The 14,204-nt window shown below is 45.0% G+C and overlaps 1 protein-coding gene across 1 annotated transcript in view; it reads left to right on the top strand.

Moving 5' to 3' along the window:
- Positions 1-14,204, top strand: part of LOC106646919 (uncharacterized) — a 56,432-nt gene that overhangs the window by 10,360 nt on the left and 31,868 nt on the right. Inside the window, exon 2 of the mRNA XM_089591167.1 lies at positions 8,920-9,543. Coding sequence (XP_089447293.1) covers positions 9,145-9,543 — 399 coding nt within the window. The 5' untranslated portion in view covers positions 8,920-9,144. The remainder of the gene's footprint in view (positions 1-8,919; positions 9,544-14,204) is intronic.

Below are 14,204 nucleotides of genomic sequence, written 5' to 3' on the forward strand. Positions count from 1 at the left end.
GCTTAATCCGAATCGCTGATCTCGCGTCGAACCAATTCCGCTCATTCCGACAAGCCGAAGAAAAAGAAAAAAACCAAGCGAACGAGAAGCGAAGGAGGGCGGAGGAGAAGAGCGGGATGGGGGAAAACGGGGAAGGAAGGCGAGAGCCACGATCTCGCAAAATTGAAGGCATTGTTTTACGGCTCGGTGCGAAATTGCAGCGCGGGGCTAAAGTAAACCTTGGACACGTTTTTTTTCACGAAAAAAAATCTCCCCTCTCCTTCATTTTCTTCCATCACGGAAAGGGAGATAAATGCTCAAAACCACCTTGAAACTTCATTGTTCAAAGCAAAATGGAAGAAGAAAGAAAAAAATAATAAATTAGTCCAGAAAAATGTTAGTTTTTTTCAGATAGCAAACCCACATCTTAGTCCGCGCATGTTTAGCTTCTACAGACCGTATAATTTCTCCGAGCGAAAGAAAGGACGGTGCACTAAAAGGCAGTGGGCTGGGCCCATAGGAAGCGAGTGTAAAAAGATGATGGAGCCCGTGCACTGCACAATTTTCCTCCCCTCGTTCGCGAGTCTTTCTCCCCCCGTGCACTTAGTTTGCTTTCTCTCGGCGTGGCCACTTCAACTTCTAGGTTTATGTGTACACCCCGTACTCTCGGGAGCGTCCGGCGCGCGATTGGTCGTAAATACCAAAAATATGCCCGATCGCCGGACAGACGGACGGCTTTACGGCCACTCTCTCCCCGCTTTTATGGTTAATTTTTCCTATTTTGTAATTGCCCCGGTGTCTTCCCCCTCGCGTGCTTCCTCCGCTCTATTCTCACGTTGGCTCTTTGTCTCTCTCTCTCTCTTCCTTTCTTCCGACAATATGGTATTGCACAATTTTTCGAAACGTTACATTTCGAGTCGTAACTTTTCTCGTTCTACATGTAAGTAGCTGCGTTTGACTTACCTCATGCATAGCATAAACATACACATACCAATAGAGTCAAAAGTTAAGATTTTATGACGGGCAATTGAAAAACTTCTATACTTAACAAACCGAACTGATTTCTATACGACCGGACTTGGGCAACAGTTAGGTATACTGATATTTGTACGAACGACGACGAGTTGCGCGAATAGTGGTCCATACTTGCGTATTTATGTATGTGTTCAAATGAGGCAAGTCACGCCCACAATTTATTTAATTTACGAGCCCAGAGACGGGGGTGTACTGTAGATATGCTGTACAGTTGATGAAAAAGCTATTTGTCGCCAACAGCCGAAGAAAATTTGCGTACACTGCACTTCACATGCACGAGGAGAGGGGAAAAGGACTCTGTATCTATATATACATTTTGCAATGTAATGCTCTCCCGCGTAAAAAATTTTATGTTTGGCCAAACTTTCGCCAAAGTTCATGTAGTCAACGTGGACTTGGACTCAATATTTTTTGTAAGTGATATATGCAGACCAACTAATATCCTGACGCAACAAATTAATTTTTTAGACGTTTGGAAGAACATTTGCTAAACTTGAGTCAAATATTCCAACAAAAATTCAAGTTTGGGATTTTCTCATTGCCCAAGCTTGGCCAAAGTTTGGCCAAACGTTGAGCACATGAACTTTTGCGCAAGTTTGGCCAAACTTAAAAATGTTTACACGGGCTCTCTCTCTCTGACGCAATAAATTTACGGCACGTTATAAAAGGCTCTGCGCGTCACGTCTGCGTATACATACACACTTAGGCATGCCCTGACGCAATATGCATTCGTACACCCTGTAGGAGCACATGGTACGTACGCGACAATAAGCCCTCCCTTCCCCCATTCTGATTAATAGAATAATTAAGGGTCCTTCTGTGGCGGCAGCTGCTAAAACAACACACACACACATACACATAAGCGTTGGACTCGGGTATTTGTATATATATGCTCCGATCCCCCATCATTTTCCCTTGCCTGTTGTCTCTCTTTATTTTAATTGAATTTTTTTTCTTCCATCCGTATTTGCATGCCCCCTTTCGTTTCATCCCAATCAATCGTTATCAAATGTACTTTCACAACCGCCAAATCGTTTCGGTTCATCAAACGCTTCGTGTACTTTACCATGGGGTAAGCGTAAAAAGCAATCTCAACAAAAACACAAGAAGGGAGCATCGGCGTTTGACGAGTGGTAAAAAAAAAAACAAGAAGACACTCCAAGCATCAGCAATCACATCTTTGGAGGCGAAATTAAATCGTCCCCTTTGGTGACTGCAGCGCAGCCATTAATTTTCCACTTGCGGACATTGGTCGATCAACGCAACACGCGCTGTCCTCGACAAGAGAACTATACATGTATATACACACACGCGGGGTTGGGTGTATATATAGAGGACACGGAGCGTCCAAACCGCAGGACGCGCTTAGCTCGTTCGCGTTGGCCATCAGCTGGTATATACGTTATACACGTGCAAAGTATATATATATATATATATATATATGTATGTATACATATACGTACGGGTTGCATTAAATAGGCAGCAGAAGGTATATAGGGGTGAGAGAGGGTCCCATCAGGAAGGTGTTGATATCGCGGCGGCGGCCGTAGTAAGGTGCAAGCCGCAAGATTCCAGCGGAAACAGTTATTTGCGGTCTTTGGGGACGCTGTCGTGCGCTACTCCTTCCCTCCCCCCTCGCTCGACTCTAGGCGTAATTTCGTGGCCGAGGCCCCAATAACCCCTGGTATATGTATATATATGTATATATAGGCTGTACAGGCGACGCGACGGGGTATACCCAAGCATCAGGTAATACTTACCCCCTCCCGCCCCCTCGTCCAACGGCAAAGTCGAGCGAGGGGGGCTAGTGCAACGCCACCGTGACTATTATGTACTATATACGCGCTATACTCGCACTCCGGAAACTCCTCTAATGACTAAACTTGCTAATTTCGACCAATTAGAGAGAACGTGTGCAGCAGTGTCCTCTTGCTCGAAGTGGCCGTGCACCTCGCCGTACATACATGTGTATTATACACCTATATACACGTCATTTTCTCGCGCTAATGTGGCCCCCGCACTCATATATATATATGTATGTATACCTTGACCGAGTCCACTACTACAATAAATAGTTTTCTTTGTCATTTGTACGTGTGTCCACCTTATGTTTTATATGGGTTACATGACTCGTTAGAAGTACGACTCTATTCAGCTACATCTCGAGAAAATTAATTTTTAGCCATTTCTAGAGGGAGGAAAGTGGCATTCGCCCGACGTTGTGAAAAAATACATATATTAATGGTAAATACAGTCATGGTCGAGGATTTTCAGAGTATATAGGTATATAATATGCACCCCGGTACGAACGACGTGGATGGCGTGCGTGAAAAAAAAAAAAAGCTATCACGTGAGCAGTACATACATGCACACTTGTGATTACAGCGTCATTGCGCGAGTAGGTGTACTATATGTAGGGTGATAGAGGGATGCTATACATATACGAGCCCGTTTAGGGGATATTTGAGTGCGTTGTTGTGGTCGGTTTGAAGTTGACGCGCGCGCGCGCGCTCGGTAACAAGCTTCCACGGACCAGATTCATAATGGGGGGGGTGAACTCTCGTCGGGGGTCAAAAAGCTTTTCTATACGCGCTACTAGGTACTATAGCCCTCCGTTATGCATTCGCATTTCTCCTTTACCCGCCAAATCAGCTTTTCGCCTACACCCAATACACCGATTTACCAGCCTATGTATATATATTGTATCTGTAACCTGCCCTAAAGTACATTTTAAGTACACAACTCTTTAAAGATTTTGTTTTTATTCTCCGCGTATACGTATATATATACCTGCAGTCGTCTTGTTGCAATCCACCACGGGCAAACATTGTCGCGCTGATAAAAGTGAGCATCGGAGGGTTTTTAGCATTTATTTATGCGTCTCGCGCATATTCAAGCCGTGCCGAGAGAAGAGACGCGGAATTAATATATACCTACATGTATATGTATACGTAAGTACACGCGTGGTGCAACATCGGCAAGGACGCTTGCAGCCAGCGGAGAGTTATGGGAACGTATTATACATACCCAGCCTATACGTACACTGATATCTCTCGTGTGGGCCGGCACCCCTTTGTACACACACACACGCGCGCTTGTACAACAGCATATATATATATGTATACACTCCGTGGCGGTCTCTTGTATCTTTTCTCCTCCCTTTGGGCTTATCTCATCATTTATCTCGTTTCTTCTTGTAAGTACTCTTCGAGGAGACCACTAAGCGGTCTATATATCTCTCTTGTTTCGGAATTTTCATATACATATAATAGGCGCCCTTTGTCCCTTGCTCCTACACGTTTTTCATTGCGTGGCTTTTACTTTGTGTGGCTATTAGGCATTATATATATATATATTAGTCGAGGAGTCAAGCGACACTGTACGTATCCCCATTGCCTACGGTGTCGCTGATCGATCACCTTTTAAGATACATCTTGTTTCAGTTGTTGAAATGCATCGCCTCTTTATATCTCTTTTTCATGCATTTTATAAAGATACACTACATGCATAGTTTGGCGAAAAATAAATGTACGTGCCAACTCCCCCCCCCTCCAAGTCTTCTTCAGCTCGGCGCAATGTGCACTTTACACTCGGCGACTTCTGTGTATATATATATATACATACGTGCAAGTGCACGTCGGCCCGTAAGCCCGGCGCACTTAATTAAGCACGCATTAAGGACTTGAGTGTGTTCCAATGTTCCAGCGTTATACAGCCGCATGCGAGAGAGACAGAGAGTATACCTACACGGTGCAAGCATCCCCTGTATACTATACGTGCGTATCTCTAGAGTCCGATGCCCAGAAAATGCGCCGCAACGCGCCCGAGAGCTGACAAATGTGTGTGTATATTAATTTATATACTCCGTGTGGATCTGACTTATGGCGATTGTTCATTGAAATCGGTGAAACTTTTGTCGCTGCTCTCGCTAACTTTGTACATTCAGTGTCGGTGCTTTCGCTTTTTGCATTGATTTATTGACAGATCCATTACGGGGAATCTGCATAGGGATCGAATTTTTCACTGATTCGATTTGAAAGAGTAACATTATGACGTGTACCACATTAATATTCCCATGAGCACAAAATCAACTGTTTGCAATGTCGTTTTTTTTTTAAATTATTATTATTTGGGTGGTACTCGTACAAAAATTAAGCAGTAGAGCAATAAAAAAAAAATAATAAAAAAATTATCCACTTCCATACACGTGCGTCACGAGGGAAAAGCTGCTGCCTTCGTTTCCTTTCCTTCGAGTCTATGCACAAAGCATTATTTACACCCGCACCTATTTCCTTTACCCTCCAAGTGCATACAAGTATATAATATTTATGACGTTCAAAAAAGGCACGGATGGGGTAAGGGTGGCAGTAGACGATTTCTCTTTTTTTCCCCCTATAAAGCTAGTGTTTGCAGGTACACAACACTGTTTCCGCAAAATCTCACGTAAAACAACTGTATGAGACATATGTATAAATATTTTGATAAATCCGTATTCCTTCCGCGAGCTTTTATTTTCTACACATATGTAGTATAACAAAATCCTCTCTTTGCACCCCCTCCCCGCGGCATCGATGGCCCGTATGTATGTACGGATAATAGAGATACATACTCGTGCATTCCAGCCTCAACAACTGCCCGCGCGCTCTAACAATAAAATAAAGCGCTCGTATCCCTCTCGCAATAATGGCCCCTCTTTCTCTCTCGCTTCCCTCCTTACCTATTCTTGGCTTTGTTCGTGTACATGTATGTGGAAACGAAACAACAACAGCCGTGGAAACATTTGCTTTTCGCAATAAACCCTCCCCCGGTTTCCCTCGATATCTCCGTCCGAGAGCGCGCAAAAGCACACTCGTACATTGCAAAGGAGAGACCATCGGACGGATGAACCGAAACTGCAAAAACAAGAGAGAAGGGCCCCGAAAGAAAAAAAAAGGGGGGGGGGATAATCGAGCGGAACTCTTTTTCCCCGGGCACGCGGGGGTAATGATAACTTGGCCGAGGGGGTGGGTATAAACATAATGACCGAGCTCGAGAAAGGGAAACGCTTTATATATATATAGGCTCGAAGAGTTGAAAAAACAAAGAGGAGGAGGATCGCACGCGAGCAAGAGAAGAACGCCTCGCGGACAGGAATGAAAATAATCTAATTATTGGTGAAAACGATTATTATAGTAATTAGATGCTCTCTCTCTCTTTTCGCGCTCGAAGGTCTTTCTTTCTCCCCTCTCGCAAAAGGGAGGCCGTGTCTCTCTTTCTCTGCACACGTGTGTTTTTACACAAGGTGTGTGTTATACATATAAGCACGGACGATCCAAATGAAAAGGTGCGCGATGGAAGATCCTTTCGAGGAATCCACTCTCTCTCTCTCTCGGACAGAAAACGCATACATAGGGGAGCTGATCTCTGGTTGCCCGTGTGTGTGTACACGTAATTACTCGGAGATTTCTCAAGGGGCCCGCGTCGCTTCTTCTTCGATTCGTTTGAGATCCGTCCAAGGATGGAAGAACAAAACAACACACACCCTCTCCCAGGGTAAGTGGATAATTACCTTGAAAAACACTCGCGTGCGCGCTCGTTTTCGAAGAATGCAAATGCCGGCCTTACGTGTACGTATACACACACACACACTTTGTCTTCCTCCCTCCCCTCCCTGATGATGATACGCCTTGGCCCCGCCTCCTCTTTAACCTCGCGAGCCCGTACACATATACACGTCTCTGATTTATTACTCGACGCACAGTTTTTCCTTCCCCGCCGCATATAGGTATATATATAACAAAAGTTCTTCTCAAAGACATTGGGAAAACTACGTGTACATATAGCTGTGTCCGAATTTTCCCGACCATGCATACACGCGTACATTTACATACGCGCCACTGGAAGCGTAATCAGAGCCGTATCTGACTAATAAGATCGGGAGCCCCGGACCCGTTACTTATCTCTCGCGACGGCCTTACACGCACACCCCATTCGGATCATCTCCGAGCGATCATACCCGGCCGAATCGGTGTGCACTGTCGGCGCCCCCATTTGTCCCTCCGCAGGCGCCCTCGGCTCGTTTGCTCTTGTCACTACACACACACACACACACACACATATATATATACCATTTCGCTCTTGACTCGACGATTGTTCGGCATCGCTTTCGGACACGGCTTTCGTAGTGCCATTATATCATTTATTTTCTCACTCGAGTCACGTTTCCCGTGCACGATAATTAATATTCAGCCCTCGAACTTCTTCCACGATTGTTTTTGTTCTTATTATTTTTATGTCTACCTACGTATGTTATTATGTTTTACCGATACAGACACTCGGGCTCGTGTATATATATATATATATATATATATATATATAGTATATACATACGTATTATTCTCGGAACGAGTGGTTCCCGAAAAAGTGAAATAAATTTCGAATGCACGCATTATAATATTTATGGTTCCACGCTTCCATCCCCGTGTATACTTAGTGCACACATATACGCACACCCATGCGCAAGAGACGGAGAACACGAAAAGCGTTTTGTTAATCTCACGGAGCCGTATACGGACCTTTCCTGGAGACCATCAGAGACAGACTCCAAGCCCGTCCAGGTATACATGTACACAAAGAGAGCGACTATCCCCTCCTCCCCCTTGTACTATGCTCTATACCTGATGCATACATACACACCTGACACTCAAAGCAAGAGAGGGAGGATGGGAGAAAAAAAGAAGAGGAAAAAACAAAATTAAAAAAAAAAAAAAAAAAAATATCACCCGCTGAGCTCTACCGAGAAAGGTCGAAGGTTTATTAATTAAAAATATATATGAGGCGTCCTTTGGTTTTGTCGCCGCTGCTGCCGATACACAATATGACACACACACGGTTCGGCTCGTTTTTTTTTATTTTCGGGAGATAAGAAAAACTCACCCATCATACGTGTATACACACACATTGAACCCCGGCACGAAACAACCGTAGCATATACATATATCCCAGCTAATATAGTCTCGCGTTGATTGTTCTGAGAATCCTCCCGTGGGATGATTAAATCGAAGAGAGAGGAGTATGTGTATAGGGAGGGAGGAACGAATAGCAACGCCGAGCAAATGAACGAGCCCGAGCTGTAATTTGGATCCATATAAATTGAGGGTCTGCTGCTTTTCCCCATACCTATACTATATATACACCCCGGTGCATTTCGATCACGAGTCACGCCGTTCCTCCTATACATGTGCTATATGTATACACGATCTATTTCTCCGTCTGAGCTTCGTACGTGGCACTCGTTTCCTCAAAACGCGCATCGTGCATCGCATCACCTGTTATTAAAAACAAATCAGAGCAATCCTCAGCCGGGGCCCATCCAATCGGAGGATGTGTATAATACCGTGTAATGGACAATCGGAGGATGTATATAGGGGCAGGAAACTCGTTGGTCGTTAGAGGGGCTCCTCGAATGTACGCGAACGGTATATCCACAGGTGCAGATGGATGAGGAAGCAAGGGGGGAAGCAGAAGAAGAAGCAGGGGGATGGGCGCGCGAAACTGGTCGGGGGGTTGGCGAGTTAATGAGATTACTTTCCAGAGGGCTCCGACGCGGGAAAATGAGGAAATCTGATTGGACGCCGGAAAAGGTCATAAAGAGAGAGAGAGGGCGAGTAATTAGGACTGTATAGCCTCTATATATCCGTTCGGGCGCCGCGACTTTTGATTGCAGCCTGAGCGCTTGAATAGAAACGAGCCGGGGCACGTGTGGTTATGCCCATCAGATCGATGGGATCAAAGGGATGAATCCTCCACCATGTGTACAATAAAATATACTTGGTCCAATGAACAATTTAATAATATAGTGCATTTAAAAAAAAAATACCCTTGAGAAAAATGTATATGTAACGAGTGTTTGTTTTTATTTTGCAGGAGTCGGTGATCTTGGTGGTATAAACCGAGACGTCGAGCAACACCACCGTCATCGTCTACTCTGGGCATCGGTCGCAGGAGGGAGCACCGGGAGCGAGAGCTCGGGGGGGGAGAGGCCGAGGTGCGAGGCGCGTCGTCGATTTTTCCGGCTGTTCGGGTTCGCGGTGGGCTGCCGAGGCCCGCCCCCTCTCATCAAGCAAGCTGGCGAGCGCCTTGGCCGCTGGTATGAACCCCTACCCCCACCACGCCGCGTTGGCGGGCAGCCCGCACCACCACCCGCCCGGCGAGCCCCACCACACCGGCGGTGGGGGTGGTGGTGGTTACGGCTCATCGACTGCGAGTGGCAATGGGACAGCGACGACGCCCGATCCGAGTCCCCACTCGCCTTATGGCTCCGGGCCCCAGGACCCCGGGCCCCAGGGCTACCAGTCCCACCAGCAGGGCCAGGGTATGCCCAGCAACGGCCATCACCACGCGGCTGCCGCAGCGGCCGCGGCCCAAGCGATGATGCAACAGGCCCAGGAACACCAACAGCAGCACCATCGCTCGTACCAGCATCCGCACATCCCCGGGCACATGGCTGGCTATCCGCAGGTCAATCACAACAACAACTGCACGATTAAGGTTGGTCATTTCACCCGCGTATGTATTTAATACTTATATAGGTACTTGTATATACTTGCGCACCCAATAGCCATAGGGTGTTGCTTCCAAATTTAATTGAAAAAAAAAAAACCCTCGCCGAGATTTAGCGTAGCTACGGGGGTCTTTTTCTTTTTTCCCTTTGACTCTGCGAATCGTATACATTACGAGAAAAAGGAATAATAGGTTCAATTATCTCGGCAAATCCAAAAGTAATCAGCGCGAATTAATAAACCGTGTCGGTGTAATGATAAGGATTTCGCGCAATCAATTTAAATTTCACGGGCCCGGCACGTGGCGTGTGTGGCTTTGTACATATGTATACGTAATACTGCTGGAGGTGTGTGCGCGAGTTGTCGGCAATATAATGAGATGTATTTTACGATAACCGCAATTACAATCCACTTTCTATACACGCCAAAGCGTATATAATACACACCACGTGGATACAGCAGACACGGTGAATCGCGTTGAGAGAGAAAAAAAAGAAAATCGCGCGAGCGTGAGAGAAAGTCCCGAGTCGAGCCTTGGTTGAGTATATATATTATAGGCCTGCTTATAAATGTGTTTTGCCGTAGCGACTCTCATGCTAACTTTTCAATATCCATCAGATCTACTCTCGAGTACTTTTACCATTATATACATAATATATATTATCCATTACATTTTCAATTATCCTTAAAAAAAAAACATACCTCGTAGAAAGGCCCAATGACGCTAATTTTGTTGTTTTTTAGTCATGGGTATACATACCTCGTATGCGGCCATCAATTATAAATATAAACGGTTCGCTTGTCAGTTGGTACCAGCTTTGACGTACTTTATGCGCGCCAACAACTACACCTGCCGATATTTTAGACAGTATATAGAGAGAAATCATATATACAACTCGGGGCACCGGTAATTACGATGCCACTCGGTGGTAATCATCCCACGGACGCCAACTTCGTAACCCGAGTTTTATATGTATCTTTTTTTTTTTTTTTTTTTTTTTATTGTTCATCATCGCCCGTAGGCTCAGATATAGCTTTTTTTTATATACATATCTAGATACGCGTGAAATAATACCATCTAATAAAACGAAGTTGGCCAATTTGAGATCTTCGCAGGAGCCTTTTTTTTTTCTCTTCGCTTTCGCGCCTACAGTGTACATCCGAGCAAATTGATTTCTCAGCCCGATAACCTTCCAAGAAAGCGAGAGCTCTCTTGTAATATATATCTTTTACCTGCGTGCAGCGTATACTATTTCGCGGATCGCTCAAGGATGACAGGAAAATACAACGAAGGCAATGTACCAACTTATAGATGGCCGTTTTCCATCGATTGGCTCTGCTGCACGCGGTGCAATGAAAGTGCGCGGGTTTCGATTGCTTCGTGTTTTTTTTTTTTTGCTATTAGGTATTGTCGACTGTATACGGATTCCGTCGACTTTTAAGGCTCCAGGATAATACGAGTGAATGTATAGTGAATTCCTTGACATATTTTAAAAATTTCGAATACAACGAAAGTATAGTCATGAGTAGTCGAAATAGTGTTGTAAGCACTGCTAGAATAAATAACAAGGTTACTTTATTCCGAGCTCTTGTTACAATCCAAGAGTAAAAATAATTATTTGGACCGAAATTTATTGCTAGTCGATAGTTGTATAAATCGTAGATATCTTTTTTTTAGGATGAGAAAAAAAGGTCTCCCAATATTGATGTTGTATTGTCTGGTTGAATGGTGCAGTTTGTAAACATATACATCGAAATTTTTTTTTCGTGATTTTTTGGAGACTCGGACATGTGCGCGTATTTGTGCCAGTAGAAATGAAGTTGCTCCGTTTTTGTACACGCACGAGTGCGATTGTGTCGAGCGAAATTCCATATAATTAAGTGTCATTACATCCAGAACAGATAATTTACTTGCGAAAAAACGAACGTGTTATTTTATTATTATTTTTTTACGAAAGTCGTAATAGTGTAGCACATGTTAACCATAGCGTAAGAATGGGAACGCTGTAATAATAACCTTACGTCACGTATAATACGTGCTGTGTTAATTCAACATATGTAGGTATAATTGTGCAAAGTACAACCTTAAATCACACGATTTTATTACGATCCATCCCCAAGAGATAGTAATACTTTATCGAATAATCACAGTTTAATTTAGTTAATAACTCAGAAAGCACGCTTGAGCATCACGTGTATGTAATAGTATGGAAAATAAAAGCAGCAAACGAGCGTACGGGTGGAGTGGAAATTAAAAAGGTATACCGCACGAAAAGAGAAGTAATTACCGACTATGGTTGTTCGGGGGAAAAAAAATCACAATGAAAAGCAGCAATACTTAGTTATGAAATTGTGAAAAAAAAAAGGCAAGGGGAGTGCAAATACACCGCATTCTTGTGTATATATATATGGTACACGCACATTTGTGACCCTCACTTAGTCAACCATTGATAGAGGTAACAATATGGGCATTTACCGTGGAGAAATATAATTGAATAAAAGGGGGATGGGGAGAGAGAGAGAGAGAGCGCTGTAGAAGAGAGAGTCACCAAATAATAAAAGGGACGGACGAAACGGCTCTCTTTCTGTTTGAGCGATGCACCGTTCCCCTCCCGCGCTCCGGCGGTTCTTCCCCCTTTCGTCCGCTCTTTTTCCCTCGATGCATGGATCCTTTCTAGACTCTCGGCTTTTTATTCCCCCCCCCCCTCTTCTCCTCCACTCGACCCATGCTTATGTGTGTATTACCTGGCGAAGGGGCAAGAGAGGGGGGAGCTCCGCTCAATTCTCTTACCTGATGAGGAGGGCCCCTCTGATGTGTATGTGCGAGCGGGCCCCCCCGTCATATCCCCTCTCTCTCGCCCAAGTCCCTGAGCGAGAGCGCGCCAGCACTACTACGCGTACAAATGTATATACGTATAGACAGCACGGGCCGAGGAGTAGGAGAAAAAAAAAAAGAGAGAGAGAGAAAGAGGGAGCGAGTGAGAGAGAAAGAGAGCACAGTCAGTTGGGCCCTGACTTCGGTCGGGACTGGTTCGATTGTCTCTGTCGGGCTGTCCCTCGCCGTACGAGTTTTCGCTCTTCGTGTCGTACCCGCGTCTCCTTCTCCTGTTCCCGCTGTTGCCTCTTCTCCGGTGCAATTTGTCGCTGGCACGCTCTCCGCTGTATCAAAGTCGCGGAAAGAAAAAAAAAAAAAAAAAAAAAAAGAAACAAGAAAGAAAGAGAGCGCGGCAAATGTTACGTAAGGCCCATGCGAAATCGTTTTGTCCGTCGCGAGTGAGTGCGTGAACACAATATACGGTTGTACAAACACACACTTGCGCGAGAGCCACATTATTTGCGGAGCCGGAGAAGCGTCTTTTCTGCCGCTGTGCGGAAGAAGAGGGAGATTTATTGAGTGTCCGAGCGCCGGGTCCCCGGGATATGCACCCATAGAAAGGGCCCCTCTCATTGTGTTGCGCTTCCACTGTACACATATACGGCAGTGCTTCTGAAAAATACGATAAATACGTGTGTGTGTGTGTGTGTGTGCATATGTGTCCGCGCGTGTACATGTGTTGTGCTGTGGGTATTATGTGAGGGAAGCACCTCGCACGCTGGATTACGCGAGACAAATCGACGGAGCGGGATCGGCATCGCGGATCGGTCCTCTCTTTTCCACCGAGTGCTCGGTCTTCTTGTGACTTTTTTCTCTCCCTTTCAAGAAAGAGAGAGACGAGTCTTTGTGCGCCGATTGTGTTTTCTCTACAATACAATATACGTGCTCTCAAGTGGTGTGTACGAAAAATCAAACATATATATTATCTGTATAACGGAGAAAAAAAAGAGCGTTTTTCAAGTGCGTCGTCGTGTGGGCGCGCAATATACATAAATATACTGGAGAGCAGCAACACACACAGCCTCGAGCCGAGCGGCGGTGGCGTCGTCGTTGGTTTTGGGGCTAAACGGCTGCAGCTGCCTCTGCAACAGTTGTGAACCAGACGTATATACATACATACACACAAACGTTAACTTCTTTGCTCGATAGTGTACGTGTATATATACACACATACCTGGACTCGAAAATGGAGCTGCATCCCCACTTCAGCATCGCCTCGCGCATGCACCAGATGAAGTGCTTTCCCACTGACAGGATTGTAAGGATCATTGCTCTGTTTTTTTTTTTTTTTATTTAATGTAACAACAACAGTCCATCGTTACCCGTCGTCTTTTCCCTCCTGTATTTCCGACTTTTTGGAGTTTTTTTTTTTTTTTTTTTACCAAGTTAAGTATTAAAAACGTAAACTCAATGGAGCACCATACTTTCTACGTTGCTTTCTCTCCCTGGTAAATTCACTTTGGTGAAATCGCGTGAAATTACAAAAAAACGGTCTGCCGATCGATCGCGAGCTCCAATTTTTTCGCGACAACGAATGTAACGCGGCTGATTTACGATATTTTCGTCCCGTGAATATTCCACTCGATTATGATAGCCGTCGCGAGCCGGCAATCCGACGAAATTGAAACTGCGGAAAATATCGTCGCTAATCGGTAATCGGTTCGATCGCCGCCCCGAATTTCATCTCTCCCGAGTGCATAAAAATCAAGACCCTGCTCGTAGTGCCCCGGGGACGTCTTTTTCTCCCTCTCGTCCCGAATTTATAGCCACTTCTC

Source organism: Copidosoma floridanum, unplaced genomic scaffold, assembly GCF_036245765.1.
Source record: "Copidosoma floridanum isolate Cflo_tuat_1 unplaced genomic scaffold, Cflo_Japanese_pri ptg000013l, whole genome shotgun sequence".
Lineage (NCBI taxonomy): Eukaryota > Metazoa > Arthropoda > Insecta > Hymenoptera > Encyrtidae > Copidosoma > Copidosoma floridanum.